The following is a 14,745-nucleotide window of genomic DNA, read 5'->3' as shown; positions in this document are numbered from 1 at the left end:
GTGTCACACTGTAACACAGCACACAGAGAGTGCCAAAAAGCCACTGGGGCTCACTTGATGAAAATAGTGATGCAGCTGTGGCCTGAATCCCCCTTAGTGCAGTAGCTGGCGTTTACTCAACTGCTTCAAGGAGCTCCAGTCACACTTTTTGAAATTATTCCAACACTGGGGGCAAGAAGTGGCAACTATCATACAACCATACTGTGTATACTGCAATCTCCCATAATGAAGGGTCTTTCTCAATTGGTATTGCTTTTTGGTCACTATGGAGGGTGTCTTGGAGGAGATGTAATGAGGGAGAAAACTAGGTCACTCGTCACTAATCTGCTTCCACTGATGTCCCACTCTGTGCCTGGCTCACTGGAGATGTTACCACAGCTCAGCATCTAACTGCAGGGCTGCTTCTCTGCCACCATGGCCTGCCTTTAGCTCTGCTCCTGCCACTCCAGCAGAGGCTGTGGCAGGGTAAGACTTCTCTTTTTGGAAAACTGTCAGGTGTAGCACATAAACAACACGAAATTAATAGCTGTACATCACATCACAGCCAGCAAGGTACTGTTATTTGCATTAACAGGAATTTTATTTATTGTAACTGTTGTTTTGATTCCCTCTTTAAAGGAAGGGTATTGTACTTGGAAGTTACAGTGCTGATAAAAAGGGTGAAGAACATCTCTGTGAAGAGAAGCATTTGCAACTTAATGCTTTGAGTATTTTCAAGTTATCAACTCCTATGCTGTTGTCCAGTGTTCATTCCTTCTCTGCCACATGGCCTTATAGTTCCCCAGCTTTGCTGCACCTCTTATAAATAAATAAATAAATCGGCCTCAATAAGTTAGGCTTTAAATGGCAAGCTAACCTTTATCATTCATGCATCGTTGATATGTATTTCCTGGAGAGAGCCTGAACAGGAAAAACAACATAAAGATAGTAGAAACTAGAAAGAGATTGCCATCTATTTTATCTTTTGTAGACTTGTTTTGTGTTTCTGTGACTCCTTGAAAAGCATTCTGTCCACAAGACAGTTGTCTTCGGTACTAACATCTGTGTTCATAATCTAGCGATGCTGCATGAAGACCTTCTAAAGACGCATAAGGGAACGGCTACAAAATAACCTTAGATGCTATCAAACACCTTGAAAGAGCTGACAATTGCTTCTGTCTCAGTTAAGTCCTGTCCTCATCAGACCACACTACAGCCTAGACACATGCTTTGTGGCTTTCGAGTTATTCAGCCAGTTGTGAAATATTATCAAGGAGGAAAACAAAATAAGGAAATTTCCTTCAGAAGAGAGATGTCAGCCTCCACAATGTAATCTTATTTATAATGTACCAGTGTGAAAAAAGGTAGTGAAGGCACTGGGGACTTATAAGCAGAAACAGCAAATATTCCTGACTACACCTACCTGCTCAGTCCTGTACTCTGGGAAGCTGCCAGCAGAGTTATGTTAGACTCATCCCAACCCCAGGTAGAAGCTAGGGCACACCCATGGTGATACCTCATTTATTTTAGCGGAAACTCCCATGCCTTGGGAGTCACAGGACTTGCCCTCCTCTTTTGCTTCCCAAGTCAGTTCCTGAAGCAAAACACTGTTTATGGCACAGACAAGTCTGTATGATCCTGCCTAGGGACACTGTATGTTCCGCTGGCTTGTGTTGTCTCACCTGCAGAAGTAAGGCACATGGCCTGCTGGTCCTCACTCAGCATGGAGCGTGGCCCAGCTGCTTTTGTCTGGCCTGTAATTCTGCATCTGTGCACTTAACAGCGTCCCTTGGCAGAGTTAAAAATAGTCCCAACTTCATGGGATTATATTAGTCAAGGCTGGGGGGTATGAATGTTTTCTCTCATTGACAACAAGGAATGTCTTCAATGACAGTGATTCTTCCTCTATACTTGGCACTGGTGAGGTCACGCCTTGAGTGCTGTGTCCAGTTTGGGGCTCCTCAGTTCAGGAAGGACACTGAGGTGCTGAAATGAGTCCAGAAAAGGACAGTGGGGCTGGTGAAGGGCCTGGAGCACAAGTCCTGTTGGGAGCAGCTTAAAGAGCTTGGGTTGTTTAGCCTGGAGAAAAGGAGGCTCAGGGGAGACCTTATTGCTCTCCAGAACTACCGGAAAGGAGGTTGTAGCCAGGTGGGCATTGGCCTCTTCTCTCAGACACCTCATGAGACAATGAGAGAACACAGTCTCAAGCTGCACAGGGGGAGGATCAGGTTGGACATCAGGAGGAATTTCTTCACAGGAGTGATTAGATATTGGAACGGGCTGCCCAAGGAGCTGGTGGAGTCACCGTCCCTGGAAGTGTTTAAGGAAAGACTGGACGTGGCACCCAGAGCCATGGTGTGGTTGATGTGGTAGTGTTTGGTCATAGGCTGGACTCGATGATCTCAGAGGGTTTTTCCAACCTAATTGATTCCGTGAATGAAAGAAGGGAAGGTTTTGGCTGAAAACCCCGCTTCTGACGCCGTAATCTCGAGTGACAAGGGAATAACCCGGTAAACTCTGCCTGTTAAGCCCCGGTTAGAGAGTTGAGCACAGAGGGGCCTGAGGCACTCCCCGCCATCCCTCACAGGCCGCTCCCGCCCGCGGCCGCCGGAGGGCGCGCTGGCTCCCGCCGCAGGAAGCGCCTTTGTCCCGCCGGGAGCAACCGCCGGGCGCAACCGCCGCCCTGCCGGGCCTGCCGCCCTGCCCCGCTCCCGCCCCGCCCCGCCTGCCGCCGCCGCCCTTTTGCTTTCGGTTTTCCCCACCTGACAGCCGTCGGCCGGCCTGGTCATGGAGAACGGCGGCGTCTACAACGAGACCACGGAACCGGAGGTGAAGGCGCCCCGCCGCCCCCCGCTCGGCTTCACGCTGCGGCACCTGCGGGGATGGCGGCTGCCGGTCAAGGTGATCCAGACGGTGAGTGCTCTCCTCTCCTCCCCGCGCCGCGCGGGCCGTGCCGGGCTTGGCCTGCAGGGAGCAGCCCTGGCGGGATGTCTGAGAGAGACCGAGCGTCTCCCGGGGCTGAGCCCGGCGGGGCGGGGGTGCCCCGCTCGGGGATGGAAACGGGCGTGTTGTGGTGACCTTCGGCTTTGGGACAGTCTCCCGCCGCTTAAAAATTAAACTGCTCGGTGATCCTGCGCAGCCGGGAGATGGCCGGACGCGGGCTTCCCGGGAATGGATTCTGCCGCTCGGAAAGGGAAGGTGTCCTGACACGGGACGTGGCACGGAGTCACTAAAGTTGTGCAGACTTGTGACTCAGGTGGAAAGCTGGCGTGGTTCCTTACAATGCGGGTTCGAAGTGATTTATGGTGGGGAAGTGACGGGACTGTTCCTCCTTCATGGCCGAGCTGCAGGAGTAGCTGCTGACATCTGATGCTGCCGGCGTCCTGTGCCCGAGGCTCGCTGCTGCAGCCGCCGGGTCCAGCTGCCTGCTGGCCTTAGAAACCAGAGGGAATCCTCACAGGAAATTTAATGGTTTCTTCTGAGGGCTAGAATGGATGAAAACAGACGGAAGAAGCCTTTGGTTGAACCTCACGACAGGGCAGTATAACTGGGAAGGTCTTTCCTGGGTCATGAGCTCCACACCTCCCTCTCCTGCTGCTCCTGCTGCTCCTGTTCTAAGCCTTCCACTCTGTGCTGTCCGAGCTTAAATCAAGGAGCTCATTTCTCCCGTGATTTGTGGTGGAAAATTGCACCAGAGACGTGTAATGATGGTGGCCCATTGCTTGAGACATCATCTCATGTCAGGCAGCCCTGGGCCCACCAGGAAATGAAAGGCTTATATTCTGCTGGCTTTTTTACTAGGTGTAATGTTACTCCTGAATGAAGCAGCTGGGCTCCTGGTGTGAGCTCCTGTTTGTTCTGTGCTTGGTGATGGGCTCTTCCAAAATGTACCAGTGTGTCGATAAGGATGTGAGGAGTATCTTTCTTAAGTACTGGCAGGGAGGGAATGAAACCCATGGTGGTAAAGGGCAGATGACTGTGAATGTGTGTCAGTGTGCATTTTACCAACACAGTGGCTTTTTAGTCATATATGTCATGCTCATGGGAATTGTAGGTGATTTCCAACCCTTTCTCGTTACTTCACCATTGCAGAAAAGAGGACATTGGGTTTTTAAACTTCATTTTGTACACAGTCAAAACCCTCAACCAGAAACATAGTATCTTCAGTGCTGGTTAAAGCTAATGGTACCACTGCCAAAAATAAAGTGTTCTAAGAGTGTTTTAAAAAAATCACACCCAAGAATCTTTTAAATAAATATAATAGACCATAAATGTTTAATTCATCTACTGGAGATATTAAAGTAAGATCTGCTGGCTTCTGCTGTCTGAGAAGCAGAACATTTATAAAAGTAGGTTCATTGACTAGAATAAAAGCAGTGATTATGTAGGCAAATTTACTGGGTACCAAAGTCTTAAACTGTTTAATTATTTAAAATGCTTTCTATGTAGGAAAAAAAGAGAGAAATTATCGTTATCCTAAACAGGATGAATGGCTGCTTGATATGCTGTTAAATAATTAGCAGTTTATGGCCTGCATCCATTTGTCAGTGAGTGGAAAAAGAAAACTGAGTTACAGTTGTTCACCCTCCTAATTTCCATCATTTTTCCCTCCCTTTTTGTAACTTCTATCAAAATGCACAGATCTTGAGTGCTCCGTCAAAACACTTTAAACATGCCCCAGAAGTTCCTGAAGGTGGAAGCCTCAGTCTCTGCAGTAAGAAAAAGGTTCCTGTTTTAGGAAAGTGTTTGTTTTTAGGAAAGTGTTGGAAATGTCAGTGATGGTCATTAACATCTATTAGCTTTGGGTTACAATAGTGGTTGTTACTGGGATTATGCCCTGATAATTGCTTGTGTGGACTGCTAAACAGGGTATTGCAATCAGAAAGTAAGCTCTCTTCATTATAGAGGTGATAAGGGTTTTATGAAATACTCTGAAATCACCTGCAGAAAACTGGCTTCTAGACCTAAGAAATACTTTTCTTCAGATGAACAATGGTGTACATTGTAACTTTAGCCAGTTCTTTTGGGCAAATGAAACAAGCAAAATGTGACTGCCAAAAGGATATTGGGAAGCATGTTACTGCACAGGTTTCTAGAGTGTTGTTGTTTTGGGGTTTTTTTTTAAATAGGTGGAATGTTTTTGTTAGTCCATGACTGGTTCAAATTCTGCACAAAGGTAAATGGCACAGTGTGTATTTTGTCAAGACTGAAGTAGAAACAAATTCTTACCTAAAGCAGGAAGAGTTGTCATCAACTATTGTTTTATCAAAATTCCCTAGCTGGAAAGGCAAATCGTAATTCAGGCTTAAACATCAGCTCTTTTTTGAGTTGTTCATGTCCAATAGTAGCCCCAGTTGTGCAGACTTAATAGAGAATTAATATGTGCACCTATATGAACTAGAAGGCTTTGTACTGGGAATTCCACTGCTGAGCATCTTCACAGGCTTCTTGGCAAGTTCATTGATCTGCTTTATTTTTGTAGTATTCCCTTGTAGCGTTTCACCTGTTAAATCTTCTCTACAAACTTGACACTTGTTTAGAAACTTCCAACAGTAATGTCAGTATCAATGAATAATTTCTTTCTTGTAAGAGACAGATGAAGGTATTTAATTTCTGGTGTACATACAGACAGATAGGACTAATAAAAAAAATCCAAAAGAACTGCTTCTCCAACAATGCTTTTGAAGTTTAAAACTATTATTTTTTTGGTAGTAGTAGGATAACAGAAGAATCCCTTTTTTTCCTGATAGTGATATCAAAGAGCAAGTTAAAAACTGAAGCAGAGCTCTCTGGCACCTTACAAATGTGCTGCTGATAAACTAACTTAATCAAGGCACTTATTCAAAGTTCTTCAAGCCAATTTTTTTTATTGATGTACTCTATTTTATTACTCATCTTATTAATAAAAAAATTGAATATTAACTTGAACAAGTCCCACACAGGATTACACTTGGTAAATCTCAAGTATTTGACACTGAACCCTTTATAGCTGCTCTCTGGGATTTTTTTCAGCTTGTTTGTACGCTCAGTGGAGAAGTTTTTTCAGTTACTTAGATCATATTTTGGTTATCTGGACATACACTTTCTTTTAAGGACAGGTTTATTTTCTTTCAGTTCTGTTCCAGCCCAAGGGAAAGTGATGGCATTCAGTTTCCAGTTCTTATAAAAAGAAATAGCACTGTACATGAAAACGTATCTCACAGCTGACCTTGTGAAAGATGTGAAATTGAAAGTCATTGGATGCAGCTCTAAGCATATGTTTAGGAACGAAAAGGAAAAGAAACAAAAAATCCCCCTCAAAACAAAAACCAAAACCAAACCAAACCACAAACAAACAAAAAAACCCCCCAAAAACTCAGAACATGGAAATTCAGAGTTCAAAACAAACATTCCTGGACAGCCATTGGAATTCACTGGTTTGGGTGCAAGGGCTGCTGAGATGTTTGTGTTGCCAGCCGCTGTGGGAGAGAAAGGAAGCGTGTGGAGGCCTCATACTAATATTGAAGTTTCACAACTCCTGTTTTTACCCATTCTGAGCTGCTGTTTACTTTATATGATTGTTGCATTTCCAAAATATGATTCTTAGAAGTGGCCTTCTGAGACCTGGCTTAGTAAGGGGGATTTACACTTCCTAATGCTAAATTGGTCTTGTTTTTACTGTCAGAAAACTGAAACCGAAGACTGATGGTTATTTTCCAAGAACAATTCTGAATTTTAGATTTAGATTTTTTTTTTAATGAAGAACTGTCAAGCCCATTATTGCCCACATACTCTTATTAAAAATATGATCAGTCTGTTTTATGTCCCAGTCTGATTCCTACTCATGGTTTTGTTTTAATTTGGTGAATTCCTTACTACGAGGATCTGTAAAGCTATGTCAGCTTTATGGGATGAAGGAAACTAGCAAGAAGTGGCCAAAATAAGTGAACAGTTATATAAAGCAATATTCTTTCTTGTACAATGAAATAGTAGAAAATCCAGCAGCAGGGATATGGTGACTGTACAGGAATTAAGTCATGCTCTTTTCTCAAGACATACTGTGGCAGCAAGGTCAAGATAAGCTTCTGCATAGATTAAACATATTCCAACATAGCTTGAATATAGTGTAAAGTTTTGCTTCCCACAAGAACAGTTAAGCTTCCATCATTACTGGGTCATGCGAATGTGAACTGTTGACTACATGGACTTTCTCTGAAGTTTTATCAAGTGAGGTAACATCAGCTGTAAACTTTTAGGGAAGTAGCTGAGTGTGTGGTGCTGTCCAATTTCTCCCACTGCCCTGAACCCAAATGCATTTAAAACTGAGTGCAGTTGTATGTAGTAAGCAATAGCATTTTTGCAGGATGTGAGCTCTCCACAGATGAAGAGCTGTCTCATCTGCTTCCAGCTGGCAGTTGCACAAAACCACAGAACAGGAATCTTGTCTGTCTAATCAAGAAGCCTGTGTTTGGCTGTGTGCTCAGCTTACCTGAGTGCACTTTATGGACCACCTTTAACAGCCAAGTGTAAGCCATGTCATTATACAATGATTTCTGCCTGTAAGAAAGTAGTGCAGAATTTTACCAAACTTTTTGTAGATTGAGGGTTTTCCTCACAGCTAGCTTTATTAATGTTCATATCAGAGTTGTCTGTTTGTTGAAGATGTTAGAGACTTAATCCAACTCAAGCATGTTATTTGTTTGCAGATTCTCTCTTTGGCAGCTGTTATTTGTGAAGAAATTGTGGAGGATTGCAGCAATTGTGGTGGACTTTACTTCTTTGAATTCATAAGCTGCAGTGCCTTTCTTTTGAGCCTCCTGATTCTGTTTGTGTATTGCACTGATACGTATGAATCACTGGGGGAAGATAAAGTGCAGAAACTGGTAAGAAAATTTATTTAAAAAAAAGCCCAAACCATTTGTTCTAAGTTCATAAAGACTGCTGTGGAGTAAGAAGGTTATGCAAAATGAATCTCCTTTTCCTTGTAAAGAGTAGATTAGGGTATCTTACAGTTAAATGAGCAAACTTTGAGAGTTCCTTTTATACTGACAACTTTTTCAAAGTTGGCTGCCTGCAGAATTTTAGGACTTGTGTGGAAAAGTCTTTCCACATTATTGCTACTAATACTACTGCATAGCCATCACATATTTGTACGTATATGGAATAGAGTTTACTGCCAGCATGATGCATATAATTTGCCAGTTTACACTATCTATTTTTCTACTGGGTATAGCCTACCTCCTTTTAGGCAATAATCATAACTCATTACAATTTATGGTTTTATATTTCAGAAGATCCAGCAGTGAGAGAAAGTTGCTGTGTAAAGTCAGTAGGAACATTATTCTGTCTCACAAGTGTCCCTTCCTGTTTGCCTTCAGAGCAAACAGTAGGGTCTTTATGTGAGGGTACAGATAAGGGAGTGTAGTAAAAGGTTTGAATGAGCACATTTACTTACAATTTTCTAATTTCCCAAATGTTTTACATAGGGAATAAAGCTACCGTGGTTGTCCTGAGCTTGAATTTGATTGTGAAAAAAAGTTGGATGAAATTAATTAAATATTTAAAAAACACAAACCCAGGGCAAACTCCTTTAAACAGCTGATAATGCTGTTTAAATAGCTGATAATGTTGAATGTCATTGGGAATGTAGTTGTAAAATATATTTTCTGAAGCTTCCACTAGTATAAAAGTATCAAAACAGAAGTTCACAGGCAGGTTAACTCAGCTGTTGTTATGATGTTTGTTCTTTTCAGGTAACCTATCTATAATTAAATTATATCCTTTTATATATATATATATATTTGCAGAATTTTTGGGCTGTGCCAGTCATAGGTGCCTGGTTTCTGTTAGCATCAATAGTGTTTTGTGCAACTAGCTCTGGCTCTGCTGTTGAAACTGCTGCATGGGTAAGTCTTAAAATGGCAATATTTACTTTGTATTTATCTGGTATGTTAATTTCTCTGCCCTCTAAACTTCTTCTTGCAGAGAAGAAACTGGACAGGGAATAAAACTTAGTGCATTGTGATGTTTCAGGAGGAATTAGCTGTTTCAGACCTTCCAGAAACTTACTGCAGGAAATTCAAAGAGCTGGCATTGCTCAGCGTTGCTGGAAAGCTCTGTGTGCACTTGCAGCTCCCCACCTTTTGCCTGCTGCTTCAGATTTGTATTATATCCTGTCATCTCTTGCTGTTCAACATTATCATCTCTTGAAGCTTCCCCAGTTCTCTGATACTCTTTCTGAAATTTCTGTTTTTCCTCAATTGTCTTTTCATAATGCCACCTCCTCACAAAGTCATCGAAAAATCCTGGCTTTTGCCAGTCATTGCAGAGCACATGTGGACAACACTGACTTGCACAGTCTGCAATAAGAGCAGCAGTTTTGTCAGTGACAGAAATAGTAGAGCAACAGGGCATTCTTCTTCCAGGGAACACTGAGGAGGCTGAGGGCATGGCACTGAAGGGGCTTTGGGATGCTGTGGATGTCATAATTCCCTAGTTATTTAAATACTTCTTTTGAATAACCTTAGAATTGTAAATATGTGACTTTAAAAGATCAAATTCTTGAATAGGAAAAAATTATTTTGAAAAGAAAGCAAGACAATTCTGTTCCGCAGGCAGCATCAGCTATTAGAGATACACACTTTTGTATAGTCATCTTTGGTGATGTAGATCTGTTCAGACCAACTAATTTGAGTATAAAATACAGTTCAGGTTTGCTTTCTTTTCTGGTGCAGGAAAAATAAAAACTACTGTGATTTAATAGTTATTAATGTCAAATTGCTTTGGTCCAAACCAGTTGTGTAAAATTTAGGTAGAGGTAGAATAATGCATATGTTTCTTTCCCTGTTTGAAAGAAACTGCCTTCTCCTTATCACTTCTCATCTTGCCATGGCTAGTAACAAAATGTCATTCACAAAATGTCATTTCATTCTCCCATGCTGACCCAGGTTCTGCAGATCTTCTCTTCCTTCACCTTCCATGTGTTATTTTTCTTCCTTTACTCTCTTTGATCAGCAGCCCTTTCTTGGATAAAAACTCTCCTATATCACCAGTGGCATGCTGCTTTAATTACTGGTTTTGACGATGAAACAAATATACTTGTACTATTAAATGTTGATTCGAACAAAGTATAAGGTTCATACTTGATTAAAATAATTAAAACCATAAAAACTTCAGCAGTAAATATGCTGGAATTGTGATTTCTGATCTGTTTCTAATTTAAATGAAACTGTTGATTTAAGGAGGACTGTAATCTTAATATATAAGTGCTATTAATGTATATAAAATGGTCCAGCAAATATCTCCAAAAATACTGGCATGCTGTTGCTGTTTATGCATTTTAAAATCACATATTTCTGTCACTTTCACAGGTATTTGGAATTTTTGCAAGTTGTGCATTTGCAGCTGAACTTGTTGCAGAGTTATTTCTCAGGAGAAAACAAAACGCCGATGGACGCTCTGAAAATCCTGGTAACACTTCGAAGGCCGCAGAAAATCAGCCATTGAATAAAAAAAGATAACTTCCTGAATTTTTTTTTTTTTTTTAATTGGAACAAACGAAAATGTACTTTCAGTGCACTGTAGGTAACAATTTCTGTTTCTTCATTCTAATCAATTTTGTATTCATTGCTCATCACAAATTTTTATGGATTCTTAGGTCAGGTCATGGCATTTTGAGCATTGTATTCTAAGGTAACTGGTCCTGCCACCTGCTGGAGTGATAGGCACTGAAATACTTTGGGTCTCAATAGAATAACTTCAGGACAACAGTGTGCTGATTTGATTTTGACAGGGTTGACAAATAAAGGTTAATGTCTGAGGCATAAATTCTGAGCTGTAGCCTAAAGATATTTCCTGGATAAATGGACAAGATGCTTCTGTTGCGAGTTATAAATTAGTATGGCAGAATTCATTTTGGTACTTTCTGGTCAAACTGAACGTAAAGGGATACCTAACTGGAACCTTACAGAAATGCTTATCCTTAAGTGTAAGGGGTTTTGGGTTGTTTTTACTATTCCTATGTCTCAGTTCTGTCTGTGGAGATCAGTTTAATGGTATAGTGACTGTAGGGGCTTTATGGGAAGGGTAATGTAAATGATCTATTAAGGAGACAGTTTTGTACCCCATGATTGTCAAAGTTTGGACTTGTATGCCAGAATCTCCTTTCAGATGGTTTCAAAAGCTATGACAGTTGCAGGAAGAAACTTGAAAAGCCAGCAGTGAGAGGAATAAGATAAAGAATAAATATTTTCATGAGGCAATCCTGAAAGTGGCAATGGGATAGAAATATCAGTGGGAAAGACCTAAGAGCATGTTGGTACTACCCTTGTGAATATTACTTGCAGGGTTAATACCATATGCAGCTTGTTTGTGCATAGATAATGCTAAGTTTTGCCAGAATGGTTTTGAACCTCACAATTTTCTGTGTTTATAAATACGACAGTAGCTTGAGACTTCTTGCTGCTGACTAGCTCAGTTAGTAAACAGGTAAATAAGCACTTGTACCCTCAATTTGTTTTGAAAGTGACAGTCTGTACCACTGCAAGGAACACTGCTGATGGGATATGTACAGGACAAGTGATGGATGAATTGGACCAGATGTTGATGGCTGTAAAAGAAATGAAGTGCTGAAAAAGCATTTTTCTGATGTCTGAGGTAAAAGCAAGACTGCTGTGCCTCACTTAAGAGGAAGGCCTTCAAAAGCAGAGCAAATTGCTGTAAGCCAGGAGATGTTCCAAAATACCAAAGTAAATGAGAAAAAGCTGATTATGCAAAACCAATTCTTCTTTGAGTGCTTGTGACATTTTCCATGTCTCCCAGGCATTAACTGCATTTCATTGATATCCCAGTCTGGCATGTTCCTAGTCCTGTAACCTGTTGTGGTAGCACTGAGACTAAGCCCTCCGGAAAGTGGCTGAGCTGTATTTGGGAAAGGAAGAGGAAGCTGTTTTAAGACAAAGAACTATAATAGCAGGTCAAAGTTGGTTTTTTCCACTGCTGCCACTTTCTGATGAGTGTGAGCTTGTGATGTTCTCTCTCTATGTGCTGAGACTTAAGCCTAACACTACACTTTGCTTGGAAGATGTAAAATTTTGCCAGGTGGTATGAAGCACCAAGTTAAAGCTGTGGCTTGGTTTCAGAGCTATGCATAGAAGAGATACTTTCCTTCATAGAATTTCCTGTGTTGTAAAGAAGAAATGCTCTTTGGACTGGCTATTTTTTTCCCCTTGTATTTATTAGTGTCCATTTGCACTAAAACCTGATTTCAGTCAGTGCTTGCTGTAGCTGTCTCTGATAACTGGGTAGATTAGAGATGTTTGGTTTACAAGCGGTGTTAGTGGTGATATAAAATACCTGTAATGAGAAATATCTCCACTGTGATCTGCAATGTCTTACTTTGGGGACCATGCCCCTATGATTAACATTCCAATGGTCTTGTTTTGGTTTCTTTCTATTGTCTAGCATTCTACTGAATTTATTTCCACACCAAAACGTCTGTAGTCTCTAAATCTTCATCTGTGATTAGTAGCTGTAAATATAGTGTAAGAGCAATACTGTGCTGCTAGTATTTATTAAGCCATGCAGCACCATGACAGAACTTTTACCTTGAGGTAATTTTTCCTGGGTTTTTTTTTTTGTTTTCTTGGCCTGAGCACAAGTTAATAGAGGTCTAGGTTTTGATTGCTTTTTCTATAGGCTTTTCCCCACCTAAGTGCTATGTTACTGTGTCCATTCCTGAGCTGGAGATAATGGCACCAAAAAGGATGTGTAAATTCATCTCCCTGCCTTTGCAGTTTACCTGGCCACAGTTTGTCACATAGTAGGTAAATACTAGGAACAAGTCACATGATGGTTATAGGTTTAAGGCAGCTGCTAAAATGTTGCATCCAACGGCTAACATGCATGGCGGTGCTATTAATCCTCACACCTCCTCAGATGTTCTTCTTGCTCTTTTTTAAAATAGTTGAGAAGCAGATTTACTTGTATATGTGCTGTTCTCTGCTTCTGTGAGGTTATTTTTTTTACCTGCGTTATCAGCTGCCTATGTCCTAGCTCTCCTTATCACTCCTAGCTCCTCTGCCCTCCCAGTCTAGGTGTGGGAGAGGTGTCCTTGCTGCAGTGACTGAGCAGACTGGTCTGCAGTCTTGACAAGCCCCTTTGATGCTTCTGGTGTCAGGTGCTGGCTTTAAACGCCTGTTTGTTAATTAGACTGATCCTAGAAAATGCTGTTGGAGCTGGATTAAATGTCTGCTTCTCCAGGAGCTCTGTGTGTGTGGCTGGATGTCTCTTACTCCTCCTGCTCTGTCAGCAAAGCCATTTGCTTGTTTCCCAGCCTGCCGCTGATGAAATCAGCTGACCTTATTTAAACCACCTATTTAAATTGCTTCCATTAAGGTGGTTGATTTTGGCTTAAGTGGATTAGGGATTGTTCAGGAGAGTGATGGGAGTTCTGGCAGAAGTGCTGTTAGATGCAACTGCCTCAAATTTCTTCTGTTTGCAGAGTAAACATCTGTGTACATCTTAACTGGTAGTAAAGCCTGTTGGAAAGAAGCAACTGGCCCAGTACCTCTGTCTGGGGATTGTCTTGTCCATTCTTCACCGTGGTGCTTGGCAGTGGTGTTGCAGCCTGCTTGGACACTCAGCTTTGGTGTTTGCCAGCTGAGCCTGTCCAAAAATAGTTAAAGGCTCCGAACCCACTTTCAAGGCTTTGTTTACAGTGCCTTCAGAATCAGTGGAGAGGATTCTCCAGGACATGTGAGGATTTGTCCAGTGGCTGGACTGTGAGGTTCTGCTGTGAAGATCTGTTTTGGGCATTGTGTAGATTGTGAGTGTTAATTTTTGTGTTTGGCGTTTAACCTACCTTAAAATCACAATGCTACCAGGGCCTTTGGTTCTGAGTATGGGGAGGAATTGTGCCTTACTGCCTATACTCTGTGCTTCAAAAGAGCAGGGAAGGGTTGTGGTCTGTTGCAGGTGAGTTCTACCTTTGCACCTTTCAACCTGAAAGAGCAGTGAGTGATCTCACACAGTTCTCAGAGCTCAGCACAAGATGTTTTTGCATAATGGCTGTCGTGGTAATCCTCGTTCAAATTTGTGCAATAAAAATACCAAGCTTTCTACGCTGAAGGGAAATACTTTGGGAAATTTTTCAAATGTTCTATAAAATTGTAATGAATCAAGATGCTGATAGTACCTTTCAGATGGAAATTCATATATTTTTTTAGTCTGTTGCTGTAAACATAAGCAGCTCTCTAGATATTAAATTTTATGCTGGACAGGACTATATATCACTTTTAATACCTTTAAGAATTGAATTGATTTTTAATTATTATTAAATCAGGATGATAATACCTTAATTTTATATATATAAAATAAAAATCTTACAGTTTTGTTTCCCAAGTTGCCTTGAATTTCCATCTAAATAATTTTAAATGCTTTAATATTGTTTTGTATCATTCTAAACCTGTGATCTTTTTTAATGCATTATGTTTTCTTGATCTAAGGAACTTTATAAAATATTTTGTAATCATTTTTTAAAAATAAAGGTTTAGTAGATAACTTCAGTGTTTCTTGCTTTTGCTGCTGTGATTTGGTGTTGCTATGTAGCTCTCCCAAAGCTAGCCATAGGAAATAACATCATTCTTTGTTCCTGGTTTGGAGGAAAGAGCTTGCATTGTGTTTGCCTGTTACTGGGGAAGAGGGTCCAACTTGCAAAGCTGGATATTCTCACTGGAAGTTCCCAGGAGAAAAGATCTGATAAGGTCAGTATTACCTCTGACCACAGGG

General features: G+C 41.3%; 1 protein-coding gene across 1 annotated transcript; it reads left to right on the top strand.

Moving 5' to 3' along the window:
- Positions 1-2,671: 2,671 nt before the first annotated feature.
- Positions 2,672-14,522, top strand: CMTM6 (CKLF like MARVEL transmembrane domain containing 6). Its single transcript, XM_085051187.1, has 4 exons — positions 2,672-2,892; positions 7,665-7,841; positions 8,766-8,864; positions 10,329-14,522. The coding sequence occupies exons 1-4, from the start codon at positions 2,767-2,769 to the stop codon at positions 10,476-10,478; spliced, it is 552 nt and encodes a 183-aa protein (XP_084907313.1). The 5' UTR covers positions 2,672-2,766; the 3' UTR covers positions 10,479-14,522.
- Positions 14,523-14,745: the final 223 nt, after the last annotated feature.

The sequence above is a fragment of the Lichenostomus cassidix genome, chromosome 2, assembly GCF_008360975.1.
Source record: "Lichenostomus cassidix isolate B80296 chromosome 2, HeHo_3.0, whole genome shotgun sequence".
NCBI classification, from domain to species: Eukaryota; Metazoa; Chordata; class Aves; order Passeriformes; family Meliphagidae; genus Lichenostomus; species Lichenostomus cassidix.
The sequence above is the reverse complement of the archived record's forward strand: the minus strand, read 5'-3'. Positions and strand labels throughout refer to the sequence as shown.

Excerpts from the sequence above, each read along its gene's own strand:
- CMTM6 (XM_085051187.1), top strand. The coding sequence starts at position 2,767 with ATGGAGAACGGCGGCGTCTACAACGAGACCACGGAACCGGAGGTGAAG. Across the intron at positions 2,893-7,664 it reads CGGTCAAGGTGATCCAGACG|ATTCTCTCTTTGGCAGCTGT; the intron begins GTGAGTGCTCTC and ends ATTTGTTTGCAG. Across the intron at positions 8,865-10,328 it reads CTGTTGAAACTGCTGCATGG|GTATTTGGAATTTTTGCAAG; the intron begins GTAAGTCTTAAA and ends TCACTTTCACAG.